At 42.7% G+C, this 15,516-nt stretch overlaps 1 protein-coding gene across 1 annotated transcript in view; it reads left to right on the top strand.

The window, feature by feature from the left end:
* The first annotated feature begins 1,697 nt into the window (after window positions 1–1,697).
* rtn4rl1a (reticulon 4 receptor-like 1a) overlaps window positions 1,698–15,516 on the top strand; it is a 180,756-nt gene continuing 166,937 nt past the window's right edge. Inside the window, exon 1 of the mRNA XM_072658547.1 lies at window positions 1,698–2,292. Coding sequence (XP_072514648.1) covers window positions 2,280–2,292 — 13 coding nt within the window. The 5' untranslated portion in view covers window positions 1,698–2,279. The remainder of the gene's footprint in view (window positions 2,293–15,516) is intronic.

Raw genomic sequence — 15,516 nt, 5'->3', positions numbered from 1 at the left:
ACAAACAGGTGGGTTCATTGGAAAAGGGTAGATGAAATATACAGGGTCAGTTCACTTTCCATCAATTACACTGATGTTTAATCACTGATTACCTTCCGTCACACACTTTTTAATCAGGGCCTGTTACTGAGAGCCTGGACATCCCTTCTCATGAATGCATTCAGCTACTTTAAGTTGGTAAATATTGGTACCATTGGTAACATAGATGTACAAATGCACTGCAGCACACACAGCTTGTCTAGTCCCAGTAGAGAAGTACTGCCAATAGAATAGGGCCCTCTAGAGCAGATAAACATTAACCTATTGGCACCATGCCTTATTCCAGACATGGGCTAGAGGACTATAAACCCCCCCCCCCCCCAAGCATTGAGCTGTGGAGCAGTGGAACTGTGTTCTCTGGAACGATGGTGCTCCATCCAATACTTTTAGGATGAGTTAAGCATGAGGTGGGGTCATGATCATCCAACATCCTGACCTCACTAATGCACTTTGTCATTACATGAAACCAAATCCTCCAAAATCTAGTAGAAAGCCTTCCTTGGACAGTAGGCAGTTTTTTAACACCCTTGGTTTTGTTTACAGGACTCGAAATGAAGTTAACCATTAATAATATACTTCAGATCCCAGAATTCATGACATAAAGCAATAAGAATTATGTTCTTACAAATATACTATAAAAAGACAGCAATTATACTCAGAGTATATATGAAATAGTTTTCAGCAGCCAAAAGCCCAGGAGCATGCCAATCTGCAATGAGTCAAAGCATTGCCTGCCACTAAATAATTCCAAATGTGATCTGCATAGTTATAATGGTTCCATTAGAGTCCTAAAAGGTGTAAAATTGTGAACACAAGTCAGCTTTATGTATCCAAACTTTGGACTGGTGATGCATTTCTATTGATTCTACTAATAGAGCAGTATATCTGTCTGCTCAACACAAGCGTAACTTCTCTCCTCACCAGTTACCTGCTCCTTCTCTCAGAAAAAAGACAGGTGGGACAGGTGGGAGCCCGCCTCCCCACACCAACTGCATTAAAACACAAGGGTCTGAACAAGAACACTGATTTTTTTTTTAAATGCTAAAATAAAATTTTATATATAATATATTTCGTTTTATATAGTTTATTTAGTTTTATATAGTTTATTTAGTTTATTTAGTTTTATTTATTTATTTATTTATTTAGGACTCAAGAGAAAATCAGTAAACTGCTCCGCGTCCCCTTCACTTCCCTCGAAGTTCGAATCAGTTTACGGAGCCGATTCTTTTGACCTGTCCGTTTTCATAAGCCGAAAGCCCGATTCATATTTGATTCTCAAATAAAATCACGATAATTCTCCTTTATTTCGATCACAATCGAGTTCAGCAAATTAGTCTGATTTCGCTAGGGATCTGCTCATTAACTCAGCCAGAACACGTAGCTAGCTAATATGCGTGTCTTGAAATACAAGGCTGTCTTGTAAACAGGTAAATAACACACGGAAACGGAACGTGTCTGGGGATAAAATGTATTAATTTGTGGATTTAAATTGTGTGAAAAAAAACCAATGCTGACATCGTTAATTCTACCACACTGCTGAGCAAACACTGCGTTAGAAAAAAGTTTTAGTTGGAGCAGTGAATCAAATGCAGAGAACCGGTTCACAGCGATTCTTCTTCTCCGACTCGCTCGCCGCTGCTCAGTAGAGTGAGGGAGGCTGGAGCGCGCGAGCGACAGAGAGAGCAGCTCCTCGCGCCAGGTAGCCTAGCCTAGCTCAACCTGCCGGAGGAATCCGGTCCGTGCGTGTTCTCTCCACCAAGTCTCACAGTTTAGCTTAGGCTGTGTAATTTTGTGCGTTTGCTAAAATTTTGAGCGCACACGGTTCAACAACAGAGTCCAAACCTCCCGACAGTCTGTCTGTAGTTCTCGGAGGGAGGTTTGGAGGCAGCTCGTGACGGGCGGACTGTGCTTTTGGACATATCCTCGGTTTTTAACGGAGCTGCCCGGAGTCAGTCCTGCCGTTAAACCGTCTCTTCATGGCGGTGTGTTTTTTGGGAGGCTGCCGCTGTTGTCACGGGATGCTGTAGTCGCCACCTGAGAGTCGGGTCAGCTCCTCTGATGTTTATCTGGACCTCCACCCAGTTCCACTCACACTGAGGACGAGAGGGGCCAGATAACTTCGCGTCCCTCTTCCTCCTCCTCCTCCTCCTCCTCCTCGACGCGGAGTATCGCAGAGCCAGGAGCCGAACATGAGGCGCATATTCTGAACGGGAATACCAGACGTTCACGCCATCTCCAGAATGTTCAGACGAGGTAAGAGGAAGACCCCCCACCACCAACCCCCCCCACCCCCGTTCACGAGGCGTGTTTTTGTGTTTAGCCGCTGGTCCGAGCCGTGTTTAGACTTTGCCCGGCCCTGGGAGCAGGACCGGGAACTCGGGGTTCAGTCCGGTCACCTGCTCCGCGCCTCGGGGCTGAGGAAGCGCGCTGAAGTTGGGGCTTTTAACTCTCCCCTATGAAATATTCATGCTCATATCGCTCTATTTATAAGTGTGGCTCAAAAATACACAGCCGGTGCCGCACTGCAGCCCGCAGTCCCTGTAGCTAACCTGCTCAGAGACAGCGGAGAGATCACTCAGTCCGGGCGGTGTTCAGATCTCCACCTAATCCGGAGTGCAGTGTCCCCTACAGCAGAGCACGGCCCAGCTCAGCTGGACCTGCTCAGTATTCATCACTGCTGACGGCCGACTGACGCCGTGGGTCAGGCCGGGTTTGGGTGCTGAGAGCTCAGTAGCAGGTAGCGGTTCAGTAGACTGAGGTGAGGCTCTCAGGGAGCTGACCCTGTAGTTGCCACAACAGAGACCAAGTTTGGAATAGCATGATTAAGATTCACCCAGGGAATCAGTGTGTGTGTGTGTGTGTGTGTGTGTGTGTTGGTTTGCCACGGAGTGGCGCTGATCTGCATAAAGGAGGTCCTGGAGCATTTCAGCAATAGTTGGAGATAAACGCCCCCTTCCTATTTGTCTTGGGGTCACTTGGGGTCAACAGCTAATACAGCTAGAAAGATGCCATGATGCACGTTATTGGGAATGAGTGTTACACCTATCATATACCATACACCATCACACCAACCATAACTTTAAACCCACCGGCTTAATATTATGGAGGTCCCGCCCCCCCGTGTGCCAGCAGAACTGCTTGCATGGACCCCACAGAGTTGCCTGCTTTAGGATCCTTTAGGTACGTTGTGAGGTGAGGCCCACATGGATCATATCAATGAGCCTTGGGTGCCTGTGACCAGCAGTTGACCTTTTTTTTTGGACTGCTTTTGGTAGTTGCTGACCACTGCATACCAGGAACACTTCACGAGACCTGCTGTTTTGCAGATGCTCTGACCCCAGTAGTCTAGTCATCACGTCTCTGGCCCTTGTCAGAGTTGCCAGTTTCCTGCTTCCATCACATGAACTTCAAGAACTGACTGTTCATCTGCTGCTGGCTAATATGTGTGTCTATGGTTTTAATGGAATGGATTATAGGTGTGCAGCTTTCAGTGTGTGTGTGTGTGTGTGTGTGTGTGTGTGTGTGTGTGTGTGTGTGTGCGTGTGCGTGTGTGTGTGTGAGCTGTGAAGTTGCAGAAGATGTTATTTTATGCTAATTTTATGATTCATATCGGTTTCATGTTTTTCCTTCTTATAGATGATATTGATATACTGTACATACTCGCAAATTCTGCTCTGACTGACCATCCATTCAGGTTCTGTTCAAAGGCAAACAAAGGTCTCGGGCCGTTGGGAGGTACTGGAGCTTCTGTACAGTCGGAGCAGTTTAACTAATTTTCCGCCGGCAGATTTTAAAACAGCCTGCTTAGTGAACTGGCTCCTTGGTTCGCTCTTCATTACAGACCTGGCAAGGCGGTGTGTGGGCTCTGGGTGCAGAGAGATAGAAGGATGGAATGGTGGGAGGAAGGAAGAGAGAGTGAGAGAGCGAGAGAGAAAGAGAGGCTTGATTGTGCGCTGGAAAGAGAGCATGACGCATCAGCGATGCCAGTGATCCTCTCTTCCATTTGAAAACACAATAAACACACAGGAAAAAAGAAACCACGGCGAGTTTTATGAGAGTTATGACTGTTTTTGGCTGCTTGTCCTGACCGTGGAAGGCTACAGTCCAAGCCTACGAGGCACTGGCACGGCGGCTCATGGTCGAGGGGATAAATCCGATTACTGTCGAGAGTTTGCTCCATGGGAAAACGATGAGGTTGACTGTTGACTGGAGCATATTGTGAAGCATGGCACATGCACGGAACTACTGTTTCTGTTTGGGGTGGACGGGATTCCTTTGTCAGTGCTCCTGTGGTCATTGTGATAGTGTGGCGGATTGCCCAGAACGTTTAATAATACACATGGCTCTTTTGAACTGTATTCAAATATGATCAGTTGAGGGCTATTAATGTCATTAGGCCATACAATTTAGATGTAAATACTCATTACATAGTTACATAATTTATGACATACTTACGCTGGGGATTACATTTTCACTCTGTATTGCAAGGATGGGGTCTGCGTTTTGGACTTTCTTCTTTTTGCTTCAATTTCAGCAAACCATGCAGGGCAGAATATGGCAATAATATATATTTTTGTTCCTAATTGAAAAACATTTAATCAAATTTCCTGCTGTAAAAAAAAAACCAACCCCACCTAGTTAAGCTTGTTGACCACCTTAGCTGTTTACCTTCTTTTGAGTTTGATGGTTTAGCTACAAAATCTACAAGCATGATCAACCTAACTAAGCTAGAAAACCAGTTTGACCAAGCATGACCACACTGGTTGACCGCATGCCCAGCAAGACCAAGCTGGTCAACCCTCATGACCAGCATGACCAAAATGCATGGTCATTTAGCTGGTTTACCAGCCTAAAGTATGTTTTCACCTGGGTGACCAGCTTTTTGACCAGCTTGGACCATCCGAAACCAGCTACCAGCAAAAGCCAGTCTTGAGTTGTATTTTTCAGCAGGAGAATCTCCTCATCATTTACAGGAAGAAATGTGGGATTGATTGGAAGTTTACACTTTACTCTCAGCTCCTTTTTAAAGTAAGCTACCAGTGAAAAATACTTGTGTACTGGTGTAAATGGGCCAGAACTGAGCCAGAAATGGGATGTAACCATTCCAGGAGTAAAAGTCAAAGTGGCATTACGTTTTGGTACACCTTTTCCTTCACTGTAGTGTGTAAACCTCTGCCATTCACTGTGAACTTGCCAGATATCCAAATAAGCACACGTTTAAGGTGAAAATCTACAACAGCAGACTTCAAACTTTAAGTCAAGTCCCGTTGGTGGGTCGCAGTGTGGGACTGTTCGTGAAGGGTCGTGAGGAAACATAATCTTTTGTTGATCTTCGAGAGCAGAGCTCAATGGATCTTAAATGGATTTTTGATCAGAAGGGGAAACTGGTCCCACGCAAGATGTCCCTTCTGCTGCTGTTTGTGCGCCATGGCAGTGTTTGCCATGAGTGCCTGTGTAAACATGAGAATCATGTAAAAGGATTCCCTCTAGTGACTGGTTATTTCCCGGTCAAAACCAGTGATGGCTATGCTGAGATAAGAGTGCAGAGTAGAGTAGCCTCTTGCATCATACCAATACCTAAATACAGAAACCAATAAGTGTGTGATTATCTTATTTTTTCTCACTAAGTGTGTAATGATGTAGGCCTCTTTTATCATGCTGTTTCGCTTGTGGTTGTTGAGTCACAATCCATTGAGCAAAGGTGTACTGAAAGCTTTAGGTTTAGCTTTTTTATTTTACTTCAAACATTGTTGAGTGGGTCACAGACAACCCAACTACACTTCTTGGTTTTGCCATGGAGGGAAAAAAATGTAAACTCGTGGTCTAAAGTGCAGTAGTATAGCAGTAGTTATTAGGATTTTGTTTGCAATAGTGGTTGTTCTGAGTTTCTAGCACAAATGGCATTTTAACATTTAGATGTATTTATAAGTTCAGTAAGGACCTGCATATCGAACTTACAACCCTGTGGCTAATAGACCAGTGCTCTAACTACTGAATGGATACGGTGAGATTGGTTTAATCTAGGGACCATTCGAAAAATAATCAAAACCGTCATTCAGAACCTCTTCGATTCACTGTCCATTATTTAGATCATTCATCAGTTGCAATTAATTGTAATATTGATTTGAGGTCATATCACCCAGCACTAGTTTAATCAACTGGTCTTTGTGGAAAGTTTAGTTTGACAATGAAGCAATTCTGGGATTTTTATTTTAAATTATTATTATTTATTTATTTATTCATGCTCTCCATACAAATTGTAGAGGAATGTATTCATAGAGAATATATATTCCTGTTTAATCATAACATTATAAGAACTAAATGATTAACTTTATAATTAAAATTTATATTTAATATAATAATATATAATGCAGAATTTGAGTGTTTTTGTTTTTTTCAGCTTTCACAAAAAAGGTTGACGACAGCTGGTGTGAAACCTGTCAGTATATTATTATGTTTAATGCAGGGAATGCACTACATTCAATCATTAATGAGTTGATTATATGAGTTGTTGGCTGTGTTAAGGTAAATTCCATGCCCAAATGGAATATACAAACAATTGAGGGAACAAAAAAGGTTCCCTCATGAAAACCTGACCATTTCCACCCCTGGACATAATCAAATGACAGCACTTTTTTTTATTGCTGGTGATTGTGGCAATGTCTCCAGGTTAACTGTATAATGGACTCGTTTTGCTTGTTGACCTAGTTTAGTATCTCAATTAATGAATCATCTTCACACACACTTCCACCCTCGCACACACATACGCCATCACCTGTGACTGGAACTGTGTCCTCCTCCCCAGATTGAAAAAACCCCACGGTTAATGATGGCACTTAGAAGGGCTGTGTGTGTTGGTGAGTGAGTGAGTGCGTGTGTGTATGTGTGTGCACTGTAAGTTTGTTTATGTTTGGCTGTGGGGGTAGCGTGTGGACACTATCCACAAAGCAAACAATGAACCATTGACAATGTTTGTGAAAAGACATCGATCCCAACAAATCCCCCTACTTTTTACTTTTTAAAAAGTGGCATAAAATGACCTCTATTATGCTTTATGTACCATTTCATGTGACCATGCCTAGTAAAAGGACTCAAGCCTGGCCCTCAGAGCCTTAAGATGTAGACTATATATCGCCGAGGTTTTAGATGTGAAGGACCCAGGACCCGGTGCAGTAGCCAATGCTGCCAATGCAGAAGCAATGCTGGGCATGGCCGATGCTGGATGTGGACAGCGATCGCTGCGGTAGTGGTATTATCAGCATGGCAGCAAAGCTGAGCAGGGCTGGTGGTTGATGTAGTAGCAATGCTGGGCAAGGCAGGCACGGCAGCGATACAGGCGCTGTGGTACTGATGCTGTGACCATTAGAATGAGAACATGTCTTCTAGGTAGGGCTAGGCAATATGATGATATCTTATTGTAGCATGAAAAAATTTGTTTATCGTGATATACAATAACGTTGCTGGCAAATTAAAAACATGTATCTCCATTTTTGCCTATATTAGTTTTCTCCATGGTTTGAACCCTGTAGCTGCTTCTGTACGCTGTGTAAATAATTCTGGATGAATAGACCACTAGAAATGCTCCAAATGACATGGAATAAACTCTTGTTTTGCATTAACAGACAATAAAAGTAAAGAATATTTTGCCTTCTCATCATTTGTTTTAAATGAACAGCAACAATATAATTTTTAGGGATTTTGAGGATATCCTTAAAGATATAGAGTTTGTGGTGTTTTCAGCTGCAAATATCCCATATGCTGAAGATTCCCAGCAGTCTTCCATCGACATAGGCTTTAGTTAATCTTCTGACAGGCCAGATCTCCTTTTCTCTGGTTTTTACCTCACATCTGTAAAGGCTCAGCCCAGCACACGCCACGGCTCAGTACAGTAAAAATAGCCCCAGCCCGGCTTCCTCTCCCTCAAACCAGATGATTAACCCTAACTCTCTGCAAACATTTGCCCTGCTCTCCCTCTTTGGAGTGCTAATTAAATCTGAGGGGTGGCAAGGCCTGGTCTTTAGCCGATGATAATTAGGAGGCGATGAAGAAGAAAACAAGCAGAGGCCCTGTTGTCTTGTAGCCCGTCGAGTGATTAATAATGGATAGGGGGAGGATGAAGAGGGTAATCACATGCTGAAAGGTCAGCGGTGACGCGAACCGGCTTTGGAGAGGAGAGTTTGCACGCAAAGGGTTGTTTGTGGAGGACAGGCTACGCTAGGCGTAAAGGATGCTGAATGATATTTGCATAAGATTAACTTTAAAGAGAGATAATGGTAAACGCTAAGGCACGCACATCTGCAGAACACACAGTGGGGGTGTATACTGATCGCTGCCCAGGACTTTATTGTTTTGCTGTTTTATTTGAGGGGAATCTCAGCTCCTTCCTGGCTGTTGGTGTAATGATTTATGAGAACAAGGCTTGGGACAATAACTGATACCAAACTGTGCAGTGATTTAAAATCTGAGACATATGTAAATTATTATCTTTTGGCTTTCTGTCATGTAGCTCTGCTATGTTTTCTTTGCAGTACACATGATCTGCTCTAAGCAGGGTTTGCTAGTAGCATGCAAACCGCTTCTGTCTGTGTCATATAAAATCAAGGAACAGCCATGAAGGCCCAGAAGCAGAGAAAATGTGACATGATGTTACATCGTTCACTGAGGAAAGAGCAGGACTGAAGGCCTGGTAACAGCACTCATGGTTTACTCATCACTGTATTTTAACAGTATCCAATTTTCATTTAGTCCAATTTGAATACATTTCAAAAAGGAAATGTGTTCATATTGTTAAGAATAAACAAGGGCACCCAGCGCCCCCTTTCAAGCACCCCCACCCCCCCCAAGGTTTGTTTCAGACCTGTGGAAACACCTGCCCACACAAACACACACCTCTGACTGGCCTAATAATTGTCTCTGTCTCTGTTGTAAAAAAAAAAAAGCATTGGCTAACCGTTTTGGGAGCTGTGAAAATATTCCCTTTTTTTAATGGTGGCGAGTTAAAGTGGAGAAACGTCCCTATTCAGATTCCGTTCTTTCTATTTGAAGTGTCACTGTGAATATTTTAAGCCATAACGCTACATTTGGAATGAAAAAAAGAGATGAGAGGCCCTTCTTGGATGGTGCCAGTAAAAGAAAATAGCTCTCATTATCACACATTACTTAATGGAGGAATAAGAAAGTGGCACGTTCACCCCTTCCCCACCAGTGTTCGGATCTCTGGCAGTGGGAGAAGCAAAGAAACTGCTCACCTTCAACATCAAGAGCGTCTTGACAGGAGCCAGCAGGAACACTGATTCAACATGGCAGCCTTCGTTTTCCCTCAAACCTGACATAAAGACGTGTTGAAATAGCAATCGAACTCTTTCAGTTTAGCAACAGTGGATCTGAAAGGCGAGCTTTCGCTGCTCCCCCCCACAGCTTTGAGAGAAGAACTCTCGCGAGTGGCCCCTGCAACAGCATCTCCTCCGGAGAGCGATGTGGGACTGCCCTGTGTCTTACTTCTCATGCTGTCAGACGCTCCTACAGGCAGACTGACAGGGTTAGCATTGAGCCAACGCTGGAGGAAGTGGCTAACGCTGCCAGAGCACAAAGCATATGAGGCTTTTACTCTCAGTTCCACTCTAAACGTCAGGGAAAACAATCATCGCCTCTGCCTCAGACAGGTCCCTCTGGAGGGGGGCAGGAGACCGCCACTCAGAGAGCCTGTGCTAAAAAGAGGGGAGGGGCATGAAGGAGAGGTAAGGGGCCATATCGCTGCTCTCTCATCTAGACCCCAATCAGAGAGTCTTAGTCTCCTTGGAGGAGCAGGGCAAAGGGCCAGCTTTCATCCACGGCTCTCCAGCATAGAGAGAGAGAGAGACAGAGAGACACACACAAAGAGAGAGACAGAGTGCTTAAATAATCTTAAAAAATAAAGATAAAGAAATAAACAATAAAATGGATATTAAGGGTCCAGTGGGAAAGGATGAAACCCACCCTTGAAGATGAATATTAAGTATTTGGACAGTATTTCCTCCATTTTCACAATATCAGAAACCATTGGACAGACCAACATGATTTATATGAGAGTTTGGAGGTGAGTGGATCTGGCACACCAGCCTTCACTGTTGAGCCTTTCATAGGTGTCATGGGCTTAATTCTGCGAAACACTGACGAAGTGAGGTGCCTTCCTGATGCCCCTGTGAAGAGCTTGCAACGCAGTGGGTGGTTGGTATGGACGAAGGACATGGACTGGGTGTAAGTCTTAGGTGTGGGTTTTTATCAGTTCTTGTAGTATTGCGTTATAGTACTGTTTAATTTTTCCGTAGTTCTGACTATAATTGGCCGCGAGCATAGTGGTACACTGTGTTGTACTTGTCAAGCCATCAGTATCGGACCGTAGCGCTTGTCGTGTTCTGCTCACAGCAGCATTAAAATGAACAGGGGTGAAGGGAAGAGGTTGGGCCTCCCTAGGTGGGCCTAGGTATTAGGTGCAGAACTCTTCCTGTAGCAGTTATATAGGATATAATATTTAGATGCAAATCCTTTGCAGTTAATGACTGCCTGAGCATAATCATGGTCATAACCATATTCTCTGCTCCCTTTAGATGCTTTACCAGGCCTTTACTGCCGCTGCCTTCAGTTGCTGCTTGTTTGCTGTCCCTACCACCCTTCATTTTGTTGAGGTCAGGGGACTGACTCTGCTGTTTAACAACACTCCATTTCGTTTGGTTTCGCTTATCGGTTGGTTGTCCAGTTACTTTTGAGCCTGTGAACATTGCACTTTTGCAGACGATTTGTACAAAGTGCCTCAATTATAGCATATAAGAGAGTTGTGGGACATATTAAGGCAAAGTTTTCAAAGTTTCATATAAAGTCACCAGGTATCCACTGGGCTCCTCCAAGCAGCTGCCTAGCACTCTAAATGAATGGATATCCACAAAGCAGGAGAGAGCTGTAAGAAGATAGCAAAGCATTTGCAGGTAGCCCTTTCCCTCAGTCCATAAAATAATTAAGAAGTGTCGGTTAACTGAAATAATGAAGGTCAAGTTGAGGTCTAGAATACCAAGCAAAACTGTCAAAAGAGAACTGCTCATAGGATTGCTAGAAAAGCAAAATTACAATCCCCGCTTTGGACTTGTTATGCAAACAATGGCACAGGGAACATTTCCCCGGTAAAGGGAGCAATGGACTTGATTATATGCCAGCAAATTGTGGATGCAAACATCCTGGTGTCTGTAAAAAAAGATAAAATATGTTTTTTACAACACGATAATGATCACATCTAAGCACATCTCAGAATCCACAGTTGACTACGTCAATGTTTTGACATCACCCACACAGTCCCCCAACCTAAGCATCATCAAAAAACTTTGGACCTCAGAAGAACAATGCATACAATGCGGTCCAAGAATCTCACAGAAACTGAAGCCCTTTACAAAGAAGAATAGAAAAAAATCCCAAACAAGATCTGCAACACTCTTTATTTATTTATGTATGTGTGTGTGTGTATATAACAAAACAGCCTGTCTAGTTATGTAGGTCCGCCTCTTCTCATAAAGCTTTGAAATGGCATCAGACTTTCAAGGTTTCAAGTTTTTTTTCCTCTTAAATATTAAAAATAATGCTTTTGTAGGTCAGTTTATCATCTACTCAGTAACACTTCACAGCAACAGACGTTCTGAACAGGAGTGCCAGGAGATTTCAGGATATTATATATATATAAACAGATTTTATGACATGATTTCACTATATTGGCTAAAAGTTTTACTTCCTTCAACCATTATTTCTTTACAAAAAAAGCTATAATAGCTTATTTCACTAAAAGCAAAATGTCTGGATATCATTTAAACGTATGTAATATTAGATATAAGCTACATTTCAAACACGTTAACTTGCAAAGACATCTGTTTTTGCAACAGTGGGAGACCGAGAGAGTCAGAGAGAAGGGTATGGTTATAAGAAAAAGGGGGAAAAACATATAAGTGGCCGACTGGAATATTGGATTTTTCAATAGCTTCATTACATTTCGCCCTCAAGTACAGCTGCGCCTCTGAGGACTCTACAGAATATATGTAATCTTTTACATTTGCATCCTCCTACACAGACACACACATAGACACGCAGTCAGACAGCCTGCTATCGTCCAAGGATGTATCTTTACAGTCAGTTTAAAATAAATCTTTTTTTTTTTTTTTTTTTTTTTTTTAGAACTCAACCTTGTAACACTGTAGATCACACAGTGTGCAATGCACAATATATGGGAGCTGTTCTTCTGTCTTGCTTTTATAGATTCTTATTCAGTAACATGTAGATCTGTCAGTATTGAGTACTCTTGTGTTTTTTTGGGTACCAAAGCATATAAATGAGATTAATTGAATAATACCATGCAATGCAGAGCCTTTCAAAGATTCCTAAAGGAGAATGATTTATATATGTTTATTAAACATATTCATATAGGTTTCTCATCATTTTTATTTTATATTAAGTTGCGAAACTCACTTTTTAAAGTAATGCTATGATATTGCCATTTTTTGCTAGCACTTCTATTGGCGTTTTAATGGTATATTGCAGAAGTGGTGCATTTTCTTTTGTACCTGTATTTTTCACTATGTATATTGCAGTTTTACAGGGTTTTATGGTCATTTGGTCTAGCCTAAATTAGTGCTATTGGTGTAGCCTGTTCATTGGTGATGCCTGCTAAGCTGTTCAGCCTAAAGAAGATCCATTCATTCATATACACTAACTTCACCATTTAATATTTAATATATATTATATTTGACTCATGTAAATGAAATTTGTATGATTCTGCTGGTGTGAGTTTCTGCTTCATTAGTGATGCACACAAAAGATACAGTGACAGTAATTCATTTTGCTTCAGTAATCATAACAGCCTTATCACATCACACTCACAAGAGCTGCTTTACTTGTGGTTTTATTTGAACAGAGGATAGAGTCCAGATCACTGGTTTTATACACACATGGACTTTGGTGGTATACATATTTCAGCATGCTTTGTATCAGTATTCGTTTACTACGTCTTTCTAAACTGGCTGTTTTCGAGCTGAAAGATAGCATTTGTTTGTTTACCAAAAGACTGGCTGCCTTTATCTGTGTAAATTTCAAGTCAAGTGATCTACAGTGGCTTTTTATGGTCAGTTAATGTAGTACTGGAAAATTGCTGTGTGGAATTGAACAGTGCTCGGAGTGATGAAGCACCTGCAAGCGTTGACGTGCGTGTGCCTCTATTAGAAAACGATCACGTTTTTGGACGCGTCACTGTATGTTCGGTGTGCCTTTAACTTTAACTTTATCTAACTTTATCTAACTAAAACGATATTAGCTACCTCTCTAATATTTTGCCTTTCTCTCTTCTCCCATCTCCCTGTATTTTTTATTTCTCTCTCCCTCTTCAGGTGCGTAGGGATTGGAAGACTGGGTTGGGCGTCAAACCGTGTCTCCACTTCCTGTATCCGTCATAGTGTTGTGATTGCGATTCCATAAAATTCTGAAGCAGCAGTGGCAGTCATTTTATATATGTAGCAGAAACACTGTACGTGAATGGTCGGAAAGGTCCCTGAATTGCATCAATTCCTCCTGACAGTATAAGCCAGCAACCAATTTCTGTTGGCCATTGCGACCACATAGAAATACATACACCTCAAGTGGTCTTTCAAGAGCTATGTCCGTCGTTGGGCCGGGAGTGTGGGAGACAAATGGAGACTGGAGAAAATGGCATAATAAAAGGAAGGTTAACAGGCCACAGTCCAATACATTTCAGTAAAACAAAAATGAAATGACTCGATTCTGGTGTTTTGGCCCAGTCGTAATGCTTGGTTGAAAAGACCTGTCATTGTACTGTGGCTCAACAACGTCTCGCACACTGCTTTTACTCTCTGGGTCTTGCCTAAGTGCTCGCACTGTCTGGGTACGGCTTAAGTGCTTTTCTGGATGCAAAGGCTGTTGTAGCGAGCAGAGCTCTTGAGGTAGTGCAGTTCCTTAAGTTATATTTATGTGCAGAGAGCCCATGCACAAACACAAATGCATATATTTGCCAATATATGGTTCATATTCAGGAGCGCTAGCCAGCTGAGAGCTTGCTGCAGTTTGATGCTCCCTATGTGCTGTTTTCCGTTTTAGAATAGGTGGTTGTGTTAAATTTGAAAGTCTCAGTCTGATTGGACTTGTTATCCCCCACGGAGCTCTGTTGAGGGAGTGATGAAATCTAAAATGAATTGTGCGCATAGACTTTCAGGGTCAGGACGGAAGGAGGAAGCGGTGTTATTCGAAGACTTATTAAACACACACACGCGCACGCACACAGGATCACAAGGCTGCAGGCGTCAGGTCTGATAGATGAAACAGATATGAGCCGTGTTTAGCAGCAGGATTGAAGCTTATAGATACAGTGCAGCCCAGTGTGTTTCTCTTGCTGTGTAACTGAGCAGTGTGTGCGTGTGCGCGTGTGTGTGTGTGCTGCTGGCCGTGTTCACTCTGGAGATGAGAGCGAGTGTGTGCTGGTGCTGTGGGACCAGGCTAGAGACACTCATAACAACAGCCAGGGCAGTCCATCTGAAGAGGCTTTCTCTGTCTGATTATAATAGATACTATTGTCTGAGAGCTGATGGTTATAAATGAGAGAGAAAGAGAGAAAGAGAGAGAGAGAGAGAGAGAGAAAATGAGAGTGATAGCTGGAGGAGAGTTTTAAGTAGAGCTCTTAGTGGATATAGATATAGGGCTTTGCATGTTTGTGTGTGTGCACGGGAGTGTCGCTGTGGTAGCCAGGCTCACGGGAGTGTATGGGTTTTGCCAGGCAGGAACAACATCCTACATTAGCCCTTCAGCATTCAGATAACAAACCTGTTTGAGTTCATGGGATATGTTACACAAAGTCCAATGCCAAGGGGACTGGGCCATTTTTTTGTTATTGGAATGCCCAACACTATGTCCACTCCTTTTGGAAAGAGACATGCCTACAGCATGCATGCAGCCTCTGTCTGCGCTATGATAAAACATCCCAATAAACCTGTAAACTGAGTCAGAGGTTCTCATAGAGATCTAATTGAGCTAGCTGACATCTCTAAAGACCATCTAGCCCCATGTTAGCCATAAGAAGTAGGGCCAAGTTCATAAACATTAGTTCAAGCATTCATGTAGGCATGGATTAAGACTGCATAGGATCACCAAATAGTTTCAGACTATCTCTGTTTTATACTGTCAGATATTATACACATATCTACAAGGCTGCACACATGCAGGTTAAGGTACTCACACTGGCTATAAACTAAAGTAAAACCACACATGTCCCATGATATTAAAAAAGCACCCAGACAAAAGACTCTGAATTATACATGCCTGGATGAAATGATGCAAATTACTTCTCAGAATACTGTGATATCCAGGTCAATACCTGTCTGTAAATCATCTCTAATGAGTTAAGCACAGTGATGAGCTCTGAACAAACACAGCTCTGAGGAAACACGCTTACACCTAAGCTGT

The sequence above is a fragment of the Salminus brasiliensis genome, chromosome 16 (assembly GCF_030463535.1).
Source record: "Salminus brasiliensis chromosome 16, fSalBra1.hap2, whole genome shotgun sequence".
NCBI classification, from domain to species: domain Eukaryota; kingdom Metazoa; phylum Chordata; class Actinopteri; order Characiformes; family Bryconidae; genus Salminus; species Salminus brasiliensis.
The sequence above is the reverse complement of the archived record's forward strand: the minus strand, read 5'-3'. Positions and strand labels throughout refer to the sequence as shown.